This window comes from Phacochoerus africanus, chromosome 10, assembly GCF_016906955.1.
Source record: "Phacochoerus africanus isolate WHEZ1 chromosome 10, ROS_Pafr_v1, whole genome shotgun sequence".
In the NCBI taxonomy this organism is placed as follows: domain Eukaryota; kingdom Metazoa; phylum Chordata; class Mammalia; order Artiodactyla; family Suidae; genus Phacochoerus; species Phacochoerus africanus.
Window position 1 is genome coordinate 33,515,314 of NC_062553.1, and position 15,701 is coordinate 33,531,014.

General features: G+C 39.8%; 1 protein-coding gene across 7 annotated transcripts in view; it reads right to left on the reverse strand.

The window, feature by feature from the left end:
• Positions 1-15,701, reverse strand: part of ATP8A1 (ATPase phospholipid transporting 8A1) — a 252,441-nt gene that overhangs the window by 195,482 nt on the left and 41,258 nt on the right. For all 7 annotated transcript variants that reach the window (XR_007137501.1, XM_047798800.1, XM_047798799.1 and 4 more), the window contains one exon: positions 14,966-15,011. Coding sequence is in view for 3 of the 7 variants with exons in the window: in XM_047798800.1 (XP_047654756.1) it covers positions 14,966-15,011 (46 nt within the window). In the remaining 4 variants the exon portion in view is untranslated. The remainder of the gene's footprint in view (positions 1-14,965; positions 15,012-15,701) is intronic.

The following is a 15,701-nucleotide window of genomic DNA, read 5'->3' on the forward strand; positions in this document are numbered from 1 at the left end:
GCTTGATGTTGTTCCCAGAGTATAAGGTGTTCAGGGCCTGAGATTTAAGAGTGAAAAAAAAAGCCCTGGGTTTAGATGCTGTCTCCATGCAAATCAGTTATTGCAAAGAATAAAGAACAAATGAAAGCATTATGCCCTTTAATCACGTAACCAAGTGGCTACCACATTAAGTACTCAACAAGGGGTGCTGGCGAAATGCTGTTCAAATCTGCATAACCAGTATTACCTGACACCGAATGATGGGGCTAAAAATTACATAAATTTAAGTTAGAAAAAAAAATCCTGTTCCCCAGAATCTAGAGCTCCTCATTGCCATGTATTTTCTTCTAATCCCATCTCATATTGACAAACATTCCCCCAGTGCAATACTCAGGTTTTTAAAAATCAGCATCGAATATTCCTAAAATCAAGAGGTTTGGCATGGAAATGACACCTTCAGGCTTATGTGGATGCTCGGTCAATTCTCTCACTGTGACAAGACATCAGGACCAAGCAGTGGCCACCTCTTTTAATGGGACTTCCTACCCCATCATTGTGTTTGTGGTTTCCTGTTGCTTTACACTTGCGGCCTACTTCCCTTATTGAGGACACCTGCCTGGCTCGTGCGCCTGAAAGGCTTTTTTTTTTTTTTTTTTTATTAATCAAGATATAACTTAAAATGAAACGTATAAACCTTAGGTGTTCTGTTCCACGAGTTTTAAAAACTGTAAACTCCTGTGAATCCATCACTCAGAACAAGATATAGAATCCCAGAAAGATTCCTCGGGTACCCCAACCCCCAGAGGCAAATATAAATTATTCACCATAGATTAGTTTTGTATTTCATATGTACTGAAATCACACAGTATTTCTGTATTGAGCTTTCAATCAACATATCTGAAATTCTGTTTAAAAGATGTTTCTTTCTCCCATTAAATTGACATGGTACTACAGTGGACTGATTTCTGGTTTCTGTATTTATTCCACTGATCAAGTGACACATTTTTACACCAATGCATACCACCTTGATCATTGTAAATTTATGGTAAAGTCTTGAAACTGTAGACTTCCCACATTGTTCTTTTTCCATATGTTTTGTTTATTTTGAGGTCTTGGCGTTTCCATGTAAATTTCAGAATCAAATTGCTAATTGCAAAAAAACCCAAGACAAAACAAAACACGAACTCTCTTGGGACTCTGATTTGGGGCATGAGTTTTTTAATTCATGGACAGGCTATACCTCTCCATTTATTTATGTCTTCATTAATTTCCTGTGATATGTTTTTGTAGTTTATAGTGTATTGACTGGTCTTTCATTTGATCTATTTCTTGATATTTGATGACTTTTTTTTCTTATATTGTAAGTTGTATTTTTTACTCCACTGTACTGCTCACTGGTAGTATATAGAAATGTATTAAAACTTTTGTACACTGACCTGTCATCATGTAATTCTGTTAAATTCACTTAGTTCTGAGAGGGGTTTTTGTTTTGTTTTTGCAGCAATACTTTCTAAGAAACTTGATTTCTGTGTGTTAACAAGGCTGATTATGATTTTTGGCAGTTTTATGATGCTCATATGCCTCACTGTTCATCTCTCTACTTTTAAACACTTCTGCTCTTATGCAAAAGTCTAATAAAAATATCTAATAAAAATTTTCTAATAAAAATATCTTGTTGATTCTGTGCTCTAAGCATCTCAAATTCTGCCCAAGTTTCATCTCCTCCACCAGCACCAACACTGGCACCCCTACTTCAAGCAATCATCATCTCTGAATTGGAGGCTTGAATTAGCCTCACCACTAGTCACTGGTTTTTTGCATTTGCTCTGTTTTCTTTCCCCTTTATAGGGCCGCACCTGTCGCACATGGAGGTTCCCAGGCTAGGGGTCTAATCAGAGCTGTAGCTGCCGGCCTATGCCACAGCCACAGCAGCACAGGATCCAAGCCTCATCTGTGACCTACACCACAGCTCATGGCAACGCCAGATCCTTAACCCACTGAGGGAGGCTGGGGATTGAACTGGCATCATCATGGATATTAATCTGGTTCTTTACCCCTGGGCCACAACAGGAACTCCCTGAATTCACTCTTGATGTTTTTCACATTTAGTTTCTATGGTACAGCTAAAACGACTGAATACAATGATATATGTGTAATTATGGATTTTTATGTATCAATTCATACATCCTTACACACATACAGACATATATAAGATTAGGTCGCCCCTTGCTCAAAACTCTTCAGCTGATTCCCTTTGGCTCACAAAGTAAGTCCAAGCAGCTAGGAGGCCTGGGATGAGGCAGTGCCCATCTACTCTCTGACCACGTGATCACCACCTCTGACCACGCCCTCTGCCCCCTCCCTACACCTACCGTGGTGAAAGCAGCATGCTCTTTCCTGCCTCAAATCCTTCGTATTTGTTTCCATGACTGGAACACACGTCCCCTGCACCCTCACCTAGGTAACTTCCACACGTCCCCCAGACCTCAGCTCTAACACCACTATCTCAGGGGACACGTTTGGACAGCTACTCCTTTACCACTACTCTCAAGTCTAAAGGCGCTTCCTGCACTTCTTCAGTTATGACAATTGTACGATACATGAAGTTGAGAGAGGATTTATGTAAGCTTTCCCCTCCTCCAGACTATCCTTATTCTGTTCATCACTGTATTCCCAAGTGTTTCCATGCAGCAACACAAAAGTCAATGCTTGTTGGGTGGAAAGCTGGATCCATGGATGATGCTCCTATATGTTTGTTCCATGGATGTGCCATATGAAGCCATAGTAACAGTTGTACAGATTTACTAAAGATACCTACTTCCTGGAAGGTCTCATGTCAAAGACAACATATACATAATGTTTTAAAAAAACAGCTATCTAGGAAAACATTTTGGCATTTCCTCAAAAAGTTAAGCACAGAGCTATCACGAGATACAGAAATTCCACACATAAATGTATATCCAAGAGAACTGAAAACATACATCTGCACACTTGTACTACTGAAAATATTTGTACTCAAAAGTTCACTCGATTATTATTCCTAATTGGCAGGAAGTGGAAATAACTGAAATATGCATCAACCAATGAATGATTAAACAAAAGGGAAAGATACAATGGAATATTATTCAGTCATAAAAAGGAATGAAATGCAGATACCTGCTACAACGTGGATGGATCTTGAAGATAAACCAGACACAAAAGGCTACATATTGTATGATCCCATTGATATAAAATGCCCAGAAGAGTCAAATCCATAGAGATAGAATATGGATTAGTGGTTGTCAGGGGCTGAAGGAAGGGGGCAATGGGATTGACTGCTTCTATGTCTGGGGTTTCTTTGGGGTGATAATTCTGGAATCAGATAGCGGTGATGAGTGCATGATGCTGTGAATATACTAAAAGTTACTGAACTGCATACTTTGAAAATAACGAATTTTATGGTATGTGAATTATAACCCAATAAACAACAGCTACATAAAATGATGCCAATGAACTATTTAAACATTCGCTTAAAATAGCCTTCTCAGCTTCATAAGTTCCTAAAATGATTCTAGTGAGACCAGCTGGAAATGGTTATGCAACCCTTAGATGCACTAATGTTCTCTGTATTTGGGACATGAATGTCCTCTGACATCAGCCCTGGGCCACTGCTTCCAGCCCTGTAATCTAAACTAGCCCTCCCTGAAATGCTGCCACTTGGAAGATGTTTGTCAGTTCACATCTAAAAATAGCCCTGGACCAGTCTACTGGGTTCCCCTTACAGGGCGGAACTGTCACAGCAGGCTTCCCACACTCAGCAGACTAGACATGGCAGGGAGTCTTTGCTCCACTAGGGAGGGTGGAAGCCCGGCCACTTTCATGGAAATCTGGAAAACGTTCCAAATCTGCTTCACTTCTTCATCGTCTGCACCTGCTCAGTCCCTGCAACCTTGCTTGGATGGTTTCTCCATGAACATTTGAACTTAGCTACATCCTTCTCCCACCTGACCCTCTGCACTGCCCTCCCTCGATTAAGTAGACTGTCCTCCTATCATCTCCTAGCAGATGCCTGCTTCCACCCAGCCAGCTCATCCTCCTACTCTCTGTCCAAAGGTTCCCTCTCCATTCATCACTGAAGATATACACTGACACATCCTCATGTACTATTCTCTAGGTAAACATGCATATATGCACATTTCTTTTTAAAAACACTTCTCTGCCACTTGGTTGTCCACTTCACATATACTTTAGGACAAAGCATAGAGACAATCTACCTATATTAAAAAAAAAAAAAAAAAAAGGAGTTCCCATCTTGGCACAGCAGAATCAAGTCTGACTAGTAACCATAAGGTTGCAGGTTCAATCCCTGGCCTTGCTCAGTGGGTCAGGGATCTGGTGTTGCTGTGAGCTGTGATGTAGGTCACAGATGAGGCTCAGATCCCGAGTTGCTGTGGCTGTGGTGTAGGCAGGCATCCAATTCAACCCCTAGCCAGGGAACCTCCATATGCCAGAGGTACAGCCCCCAAAAGCAAAAAACTAAAATGTAAAAAAATAAAAATTTAAAAATTTTAAAAAAAATCCCTTGTATGGATGCATCCATTATAATGAGTTGGCTAACTGAACAGACTAGAACATTCTACTAGAACATTCTACACAGTATATTCATGAAGAGCTTTAATCAAAGTAGAGAATATGGTACAGCAAGAAAATAAAAGCCCAGGCAAGCATCAGAAGCCTGAGAAACTTCTAAGCACATCCCCCCAGGGTCCCTTCTCATCACCTAGGATATGGATTTTGAAACTCCATGATATGTATGAAAAATCTAAATTTCAGGGAAGCCCAAGAGAAAGTTTCCAGGAGTCTTTATAACCCCTAGCCAATTAGACAAGCCGGATCATGCAACAGGTCAAACCAGGTAACCTATCAATCTATATACATCTTCACTAAGCAGAGGAGCTAGCTTTGGGTGCTCCAGGGGAGTTTTTAAACCCTACACAGCACATGAACTCCCCAGCTAGTCCATCTTGTCCTTCTCTTGGCCAAGGTTCAGCATCACACCTCCAGGTGTTCTGAAATTAGCACAGAGCTATTTCAGTCCAGCTGGAAACAACTCTGGGAAACTCTTGTTTTTCACAATAACTGCATCATAATGTATTCAACTACCCCCCTCTTGGTGAAAATTCTCCTATTTTTCTTTCTACCACCTCAAACAACACTGAAATATATTTACATGACTGTATTCTACAGGAGAGGATTCCAAAAGGCTCTCGGGTATTTCCATTTGTACCTTTATCGGAAAAAGCTAGATTCCTTCCCTGCTGCCATCTGCACTGTCTCTAGCAATATATGTAGTTACAATGACTATAAACTTAGACAAGCACAACTGTTATCAGTCATTTGAAATGTGTCAACCTGATGGGTATTGGGTATTTATTCTGAAAGCTACAGTGGCCTGGATTAATCCAAGTGTAAGTGACTTTTATGTCTCTACACTGAGTTGGAATTCTGAGCACAGTAACACACCTTTGGATGTAATATAGGACCTTGCTACCCAACTGGTGGTCCAGAGACCTTCGGCATCAGCACCACCTGGAGGCTTGTTAACCTGAGGCTATGTTTCCGCACCTTCCACCCCACTCCCAATTTTGTTTGTTCTGAACTATAAAACCTGAACACAGAAATGAAGGCTGGAAGTGCATGGCTTCTTCAAACTTGAAGCTAGACCCATGTTAGAATGTAGAGAAGAGAGAATTCTGGTGAAGTTAAAAATCAGCATGTAACCTATAAAAGGTGTCTGTCCAAGGCAAGGCTTGACTATTGGCCAGGGATAAAAATCAGTCACAATTCATTGTTGTCTTTGCTTCTCAACTGGTTCCTGAACATCCAACCATAGAACAATTAAAATAAACCATATCACATGTATTACGCTAAAGACTGAAATAGAAACCTAGTTATTTTTAATCACTGATCTCCTCTGACCCAGCTCTAACCAGGTTTAGAGGAAGCAAGAAATGATGCTAAGTTCTTCGCTCAGCTTTTACTTTCTTGGGCCAAGAGCACACCTATGTTACAACTTGAGAGTCTAAAGGTCAAGAAGGTGGGCCATGGAGGAGATGATTACTGATGCCTGGTGAAAGGGGACTAAGAGGAAGCGAGGACAGAATTATGACAATGGCCTGCCTTATGATGCTCTAACAGCTCATGCATTTAAGTGCAAAACTCCTCCAATGCTTTGCAGTTCCTCCAAACACACCTGCTGTAATTTCCACACGGGCTAATTAGTCAGACAATATGCATGGGAGAGCTCGGATTTTAAACAAATACCTCAAACATAACCTGTTTTTACTCAGCATGATGCTACTTCACAGCTTTGTTGTAATGGCTTTTCTTTCTGGAAATGAAAACTTTCTGGTAGAGTCCCTTGGGAATTCCCTAATGAAAGGGCCTGGAGAAACTGCCTCTCAGAACTCCATCAAATGCTGTACAGGGGACTTCCTGTCGTGGCTCGGTGTTAACGAATCCGACTAGGAACCATGAGGTTTCGGGGTTCGATCCCTGGCCTTGCTCAGTGGGTTAAGGATCCGGCGTTGCCGTGAGCTGTGGTGTAGGTTGCAGACGCGGCTCGGATCCCGCATTGCTGTGGCTCTGGAGTAGGCTTGTGGCTACAGCTCTGCTTCGACCCCTAGCCTGGAAACCTCCATATGCTGCAGGAGCGGCCAAAGAAATGGCAAAAAGACAAAAAAAAAAATGCTGTACAGGTACAGGTGCTGGACTAAGGTCTCACAGTGGCTTCTCTGAGAAGCCCTCACCTCTGTGATCTAACTAGTCTCTGACTGGGGCCATTACAGATACAGAAAGAGTCACTGGGGTACCATGGGGTCCGTTCCTGGGCAATCAAGCCACTACTTGAAGTGGGTAACAAAAGGCAAGTCATCCTAAAGGACAAGGGGCACCACCATTGTCCCAGAAGATAGAGAAATGGCAGCAAAGGCAGGATGCTGCATTCCTAATAGGGGCAAGCACCAGAGGAGCTTTCGTGCATCCAGAAGGAGGGGGGTACAGATGAGACTATGGTTTAGAACTGGGCAGAGAAGGAAGACCAATGCAGCCATATTAAAGCATCAATTCATTTACCATGCAGACCTTTACAAAGACAAGGTGAAGGCAAAAACTTCTTGTGACTCAAACTGACATCGCACAAAAGTCTTCTGTGTGAACTTGCCTATAATGGTCACATGAAGCAACCACCTGCATGGGGTCTGTGGCCACAATGACATATGGATCTTCTCAAGGTCCACGCTCGTCTATCTTCACTACAGAGAATGAGTCGATACTACTTCTATCAGCTCACTTAAAAAACGTGTAACAGTGGTCCTCCTCACCAGGAGCATCGGCATCACTGAGAATTTCTTTCTTTCTTTCTTTTTTTTTTTTTTGGTCTCTTTAAGGGCCACACTTGTGGCATAGGGAGGTTCCCCGGCTAGGGGTTGAATCAGAACTGTAGCTGATAGTTTACACCACAGTCACAGCAACTCGGGATCTGAGCCACGTCTGTGACCTACACCACAGCTCACTGCAACACCAGATCCTTAAGCCACTGAGCAAAGCCAGTGGTTGAACCTGGGTCCTCATGGAAGCTAGCCAAGATTTGTTCCACTGAGCCACGATGGGAACTCTGAGAATTTCCTAAGAATGGAATTCTGGGTCCCCTGTGAGGCTTACAGAGACTTTAGGGGTGCATCTCAGCAAGCTGAGAATCAGTGACTTATTAAAAAAAAAAAAAAAAAGAAGAGGTGAGATGTGATCAGAGTGCAAGGGCCAGAATTTTCCTTTTCTCAGAATATTTTCCCTCAGTCCTCCTGAGAATCATGAATCATTTGCTTTTTTCTTTATGTAATTGAGAAATTCCTTGAAAGAAAAAAATCTCTCTCCATTGCCCCACCAGTCTCTCCACCCTTCCCTTCAACCAGGCTTCAGATCTCACAGCTTCACAATGGCTCTCCCGTTTAGAATTGGAACTCCAGTTGAGAACTATGACTTTTTTTTTTTTAATTGAAATCTATTTGATTTACAATATTGCATTAGTTTCAGGTGTACAGTATAGCGATTCAGATTTTCTTTGCAGATTATAGTCCACTATAGGTTATTATGAGATGTTGAATATAATTCCCTGTGCTATACAGGAAATCCTTTTTGCTTATCTATTTTATGACTTTGTAAATGCTGGATTTAGTGGGGTTCGCAGTTCTGGTCCTCTCTGAATTCAGCAGCTTTAGGTGTTTGACGGGGTTTCCCCTCCTTTGCCAAGCCCAGTTGGCTCTATCGTGTATTTTCCTTCGTCTTCTCATCATCACTGCCCTATTCCCCTTCCCTAATTAATCAAACATCAGTCTGACCTTGGGCCTCACTCACCCCATCCCTCCCCATACAGCTGTCACATTCTTTATTTACAAGTACGGCTGGGAACCTAGCCATACCCTGAATAATTCTCTCCCAAATTCTTCACCCTGTTTTCAAAAGGCTTCCAAATTATGATCCTAACTTGCCTGCCCATCCCTGCCTCCTGCCATGTTAGCCAAAATAGACCACGGGTTCCACACCTACCACTTGCTACACCAATTTATACAAAGGACTTGAGCATCCTCGGATTTTGGTATCGGGAGAGTCCTGGAACCCATCCCCCATGGATATGGAGGGATGACAGTATTTGCTAATCCCTGAACATATCTCATGCCTTCCCAGTGCCTCCTGGGTCACCCGCTGCAACCACTCTGACAGCTCTGCTTACTGCAAGTTCACACATCTTTTCAAACCTCTCACATGACACTTCTAAATCCCCCACCTCTCTCATTTGGCTTTTATTATTTTTCTATCTTGTATCATAGTATCAGTGAGAATCTTATCTTCCTTAACCAGATTCTAATGTCCTGTAGGGCAAGAATGTGGCTTGGTTTCTTTGCATTTTCTGCACCAGGTTATACAAAGGTAGATATTCAATAAGATTTATTGAAGTGAAATAAAAGTTCTAACTTAGAGTCACACCTGTTTTCCTCCTTTCACTTTAACTATGGCTCTCAATTTCTTCAGAGGGTTTTGCTCCTCTGGGTGCAACTTTTATTTATAGGACAAATGAAAGACAATCTGAGGTTGTAATTCCCCACAAATAAATACCTCCTCTTCATTCAGAGCTATTGATGAAAATATCTAACAAGTTCAATTTTTAAGAAATCCTAAGATTTTTAAATTTGAATTTGAAGACATTAGAGGTATCTGAAAACATTCTTTAGGCCACATATGTGCTCAATTTTTTAAGCTCACGGAAACAATACTTTTCAAGAACTATTTATAGGTAAATGATGTACATGCAGCAGAATATAGCTTCAGGCCTATGGATGGATCAGATGTAGATGTACCTCCAGGGAGACAAAAAGATTGCACACTGACTTTTTCAATAAGCCAGGGAAGTGGAGCTATTTTAAGTCCTTTCACATGCAATGAACACAACCAGATGGATTCAGTTCTGTTAGTAGGTCATTTCAGCTTGACAAGCTAAAACATATTCAACCCATACAAACTCAACATCTTTTTCATAAAGGACTTTAGAGGTGAAATAGCTTCCAGTTGGACATAAGCAACCATGTTGTGGTATAATATATCAGCGGCCACCAATTCGACTCTACATCTGAAAAGGCTGATGTAGCTTCAGGAAGAAGGTAACAGGTGGAGATGAGATCTGTTGCTTTTAGCTATGTGTCTGGTTACAAAGGATTTCATACTGTCCTTTTCTAAATTAAATTCAAACAGCAAAACTATTTTATTAAAGACTTACTCTAATCTAATACCTACTATATAATAAAACAAGGTATGAAACAATCTAATTCTAGTAATGGTGGCCCTCATTCAACTACAGCATCTAATCAGGTAACTGATGAGCTGCTAGATGTCACAGGTGTCTCACAGATATCCTCACCTGCGGAAGGTATACACACCATCCTTCAGGGAATATATCTAAACCTGGGATTTTAAAAAATAAAATTTACCTCATTAAGAGTTATTTTTAATTTTAATTTTTTTAGATTCTGAATATATTTCTTAAGTCTGCATCTGAACCCACGTTCCCCAGGCCTCTACATTGTGATTTTATGTGAAACTATGATTCCACTCGAAATACTGGCATGCTAGCCATAACAGCATTTCGATTAAAAGAAAAAAGTGCCTCTATACAATTTAATAAGAGAACTAGCTCAACCACCAAAACAAATGTATATGGGGATTGGCAGTGTGTATGCAGACACACGGAGGAGGGTATACTAAATACTGGGAGTTCAAATACTGAGGAAGAATCAAGAGAAAATGAAGGTAAGTTTAAAGGCCAGGGAAAGCAGAGTATCCTCAATAGAGCAGTGCTCTGGGGCTTTGGGTAATGGATGTGATAAATGGACATAGTATTGTCTTTACAGGAGGCAGAGCAGAGTAAAATGATGCTATGATGACTTCAACAGAGAAAGCAAAGAGGTGGCAAGAACTTCCACCATGTTAATCATTTTTTTTTTCCCCATCAGTGCCTATAAAACAGTCTGGGACACAGTGTTTTGAAAATACCACTTTTCACTTTTCATCTTGCTCACATTCTATCTTAAGTGTTGTGTTCAACTTGCTTTGTGTGTGTGTGTGTATCTACTGCAGAATTTTGGTTTTACATTTTCCATGACGTAGGAGTCTATACACACACACACACACACACACACACACACACACACACACACAAAGATTGTTTTAAATTGCTGGTCTCTTAATTTCAAATGCATTTCCAATATCCTGCATTTATATTAGCCTCTTCTCATAACTGCTGGTTTAGATATTATATTTGTGTGTGGATGGTTTCCTACTTTTACTGTATGTTTGCCTTTACCAGTAAGCTTTCCCATTCATAATTTTCTTGTTTCTAGTTGTGGCCTTTTCTTTTCCACTTAGAGAAGTTTCTTCAGTGTTTGTTGTAAAGTTGGTTTGGTGGTGCTGAATTCTCACAGCTTTTGCTTGTCCATAAAGCTTTTGATTTCTCTATCAAGTCTGAATGAGAACCTTTCTCAGTAGAGTATTCTTGGCTGTAGGTATTTCCCTTTTATCACTTAACATATATTTTTCTACTCCCGTCTAGCCTGCAGAGTTTCTGCTGAAAAATTAGCTGATAACCTTATGGGGATTCCCTGTATGTTATTTGATGCTTTTAAAATTTTCTCTTTGTCTCTAATTTGGTCAGTGTGATTCATATGTATCTTGGTGTGTTCCTCAGTGTGTTTATCCTGTGTGGGACTCTCTGGGCTTCCCAGGAAGTGACTGTTTCTTTTCCAACGTTAGGAAGTTTTTGGCTATAATCTCTTCAAATATTTTTTCAGGCCTCCTCTCTCTTCTCCTTCTGGGAGCCCTATATGTTAACATTAGCTCATTTGATGTTGTCCCAGAGGTCTCTGAGACTGTCCTCATTTCTTTTCATTCTTTTTCTTTATTCTGTTACTTGGCAGTGATTCCACTACTTTATCTTTCAGCTCACTTATTTGTTCTTCTGCCTTAGTTATTCTGCTATTGATTCCTTCTAGTGTATTTTTCACTTCAGTCATTACATTATTCATCTGTTTGTTCTTTAAATCTTCTAGCTCTTTGTTACACATTTCTTGTATCTTCTTGGTCTGTGTCTTCATTCTTTTTCTGAGATCTTGGATCTTTACTATCATTACTCTAAATTCTTTTTTTAGGTAGATTGTCTACCTTCATTTCACTTAGTTGTTCTTCTGGGTTTTTACTTTGTTCCCTCATCTGGAACATATTTGCTGCCATCTCTTTCTGTCTAACTTCTGTGTCTGTGGTTCCCTTTCAATAGGCTACAGGATCATAGTTCCTCTTTCTTCTAGTGTCTTCCCCTGGTAGATGAAGTTGGTCTGGGGGTTTGTGCAGCCTTCCTGGTAGAAGGGACTGAAGCCTGCTCACTGGTGGAAAGAACTGCATCTTGTCCCTCTGGCAGGCAGGGCCATGTAAAGGGGTGTTTAGAGGTGGCTGTGAACTCAGGACTTTAGGCAGCCTGTCTGCTGATGGGGTGAGGCTGAGTTCCCATCCTGCTGCTCATTACCTAGATAATGAATTTTCAAGGAGACTCCTTTAATTCTTTTTTTTTTTCCAAGCTTCCTTACTTCTACTCAACTATCTATACAGAGAGTGGTTCATTCACTCATATAGAGCACCTGCTAAGTATGGGCCCATGGGCCAGAGCTGTGGGGAACACAAAGATGAGGAAGAGGGTAGATCTACCCTCCGCAGAATCCATAATTTCATTCCTGAATGAGTTAATTGGTGAAACTAGGCATCAGGCAAGTACCAGTCCACATAAAATGGCTGGAATGTTGTAAGTGAAATTATGGATTTATATTTCTGAAGTCACCAGGAAATGACCAAGAAAGAAGTCATCCTCTAGTGCCTCAATACAAAATAAGGAGGGAAAATATTCATTTTGCTAAGAATACAGAAGGAATAGTATTTGCATCTGGGGGAAAGTGTCCTCTTATATGTTGCATGGTCTTGGAAAACATTTGGAAAATTAAATTTTAAGTTAGATACTTCAAATGTCTGTCAAAAATTAATTATCTGTCAAAAATGACCCTCTTTTCACTCCTACACCCATTCTTGCCTCAATACAGGAAAGCAAATTTAATTTCATTCTGGTCTAATGACTACAGATGGATTTCATATAAAGTAATTTGAGATAGCTGACATCAAACAGTATCCTACTCAAACATTTATGTTATCTCCTATCAACTGCAAAACCAAAAAAAAAAAAGCTCAAAATTCAAACCAGAGAAAGAAAAAAAAAGATACTACTCTCTTAGAAAACAATTTCAAATATTAAACTAAAGGCCATTATTCCTTGGATATGAGATTTTCAAATATTCTGCTGACTGTAAGTGGTTTTTATACATAAGCCCAAACATTTTATTTTTGACCTAAGTTTTACATACTATACAAGCCTTTCCTCTCATTTGCCTATTCTTAATTTTTAACCATAGAGCTAATCCTGTTCTCCCAGAATGAATTGGTGAGTGAAAAATGGTAACCAAGAAAGAATACTTCCTCTGAATAGTAGACAAGAGGGAGTAGGGAAGCACCTGGAAAACCAGAGAACTTATCAGTACAGGGTATGGTAGCCTAAAGTCGTGACAGCTATGACAGCTACCCTTCAACTGTACAATGTTGACTTCTTGGGTCGAGACTCAAAAAGAAATAACTGTTTCCTGGAGGACAGGTACCCTCTGATACATTATGTATTAGAAAAATACTTACATATTTTTTGGTTCAAAAGCTGTTACTGAATAACCCAAGAAATATGGCAACAAATGCAAAAAATGCACATTGCCCAAAATACCAGCACCTGAAACATTTGGATTTTTTCCCTTTCAATATCTATGGCTGTCCCTTCCCACCTAAACTTCTAGATTAGCTAAGTCCTCAGGCTTCTAACAGCCCTGATTCCATTTCATTTTGCTATCCATTTTAATCTGCATGTTCATCTGGTGTCTTTTTGGCTTGGAAACCTTCAACAGCTACTCAGCACAGATAAGAAAAGTTGGTACCTCCTGGATTGTCATTTGAAGCCCTATAAAGTTTGATCATAGCCTACCTTTCTAATCATGCCTTTACTTCCTTTTGCTATCAGTCTCTTTTCTCCATCTGGCACTCTGGCACTCTGGTACTGGTTCCATAGAGCAATCAAACAGCCTCCTTCATCTCTGCTCAGGAAAATCTCTTTCTCCTTCTTCACTCAACACACAGGTAATGTCTTCCCCAGGTGCCTTGGCACATCCAAACTTTTCCCCAAACTCAAGATCTAGTTCACATTACCCTCTAATTTTCTCTCCTTCTTTTGAATCCATATAGCATTTGACACAAGGACCATTATTTGCCACACAGAGTGAGAGACGGTGAGATCATATAATCCAAACCCTTCATTTGCCACATAAGATCATTTCTGTATCTTTTATATACAGTTCCCATCATATACCTTTTCATACATCCCATAATAATCTCAGTAAATATTTAGTTAATTTATTAGGTGATATTTTAATAAATGTGCCTTCCTCAAATGCACCAAAGATCCGCAGATAATTCCTTTGGTGGAAGAGGGTGATAATAGAAGCAGGGCACTTTGACAGGGTCCCATAAAAATCATGTATAAAAATACTGTTTTCAGTTACCAGCTAATTTTGGCAGACATGGCTGATCCTCCTCACATCAGGGAACTTCAGAGAGAGTGATGAGATTCTCAAAGGAGGGGAGCTTAAGTGTGGGGTAAGATGTTTGTTTCATATGTTCTTGGGTTTTTGTGTTTTTTTTTTTTAAATTGAGAATATGATGCTATTTGCTTGTGCTAAAGGTCATTTTGGTTTCAACTCCATCAAAATGAAACCCACAACAAAAGTACCATGTCAACATGCCATATGCTTCCCAGAAGCTGGCCTGGCTTTAATTGTTTTATTCATTTCTGGAGCATATATCATTTGTAAGTATGGGGCAACTCAAAGTGCTTCCAATATGCCTTTTCCCTGAGTAATATCACATCTGATTATTTTCTATAAGTCTTATACAGAGTAACATCTAGATAGAGTAACATCTTATCTAGATCTAACATGTGTGTACAGATCACATACATACAAATAAAGACATTTTGTAGCATTCAACACTGTCAAAATAACTGCAGATTTTACAGAGAGTACTTGTGAGCACATTGCTATGAGGCACTTAAATGTCTTAAAAATGTTACTTTCAAAGGTGTTACTCCTATAAATCACTCTAATAAGAATTTAAGTGTCATTTTAATGCTACAAATCAAGAATCTACTACTCTGGAACAAAGACTTAAAAGACACAGTTTTCTTAATTGAATTATATTTAATTGAAGTGATTTGAATATATTCCTATGAGTGTACTTGACAGATACCAGAAACAAAACATAACATTCCTACCTTGTGTCTGTTTCTTGTTCACGGCATTATCAGCTTTATGTCGTTTCTAAAGTTTAAAAGCAAAAACAAAAAGTGGATGAGATTAATAAAACAAAATAGCACCTATAACAAAAGAAAGATTTCTTTTAACTTATGTTTCTCAAAGCTTTTAACCTTTCACCGCCATATTAATTTTATATGTATGCCCGGGGTGTGGTGATGGGAACAATCAGAGGGTATGCAGGAATCTGAAAACTGAAAGTGCCATCCATACGATTTCTGATGCTGTTTCCTCTTCTGAGCATACAGGTGTGCTATCTTCAGAAAGATCTTACATTTATCATACAGGTAAAACTAAAATTTTAATGGACTAGAAAAGATGGAACCGAAAGGCTGATTTAGTCTTTTGCTTAAATAACTTACTTGAAAAAGAAGATGGCCCCAGAGGATTATCTATAATAACCACCATTTAATAATGTACTGAAGTATTTTCAATTTCTTATGAAATTCATTCTCTCATTAAGCTGAGTACATCATCTATAATTTAATGACATGCTGATGTCTGTCAATGACTCAAACCAAATACATCTACCAACTGCATCGAGTCGCTTCTACCCACTGCTCCCCAACAGCCCACTCCCTCACCATCGTAAATCATGCAATCTCACTCCCCTTCCTCCCAAAACACACACAAAATTAAAAGGTAAAGAAGTGAGTCTAAGTCCAGGTGAGTAAGTTTGAAGATTTTATAGCAGTA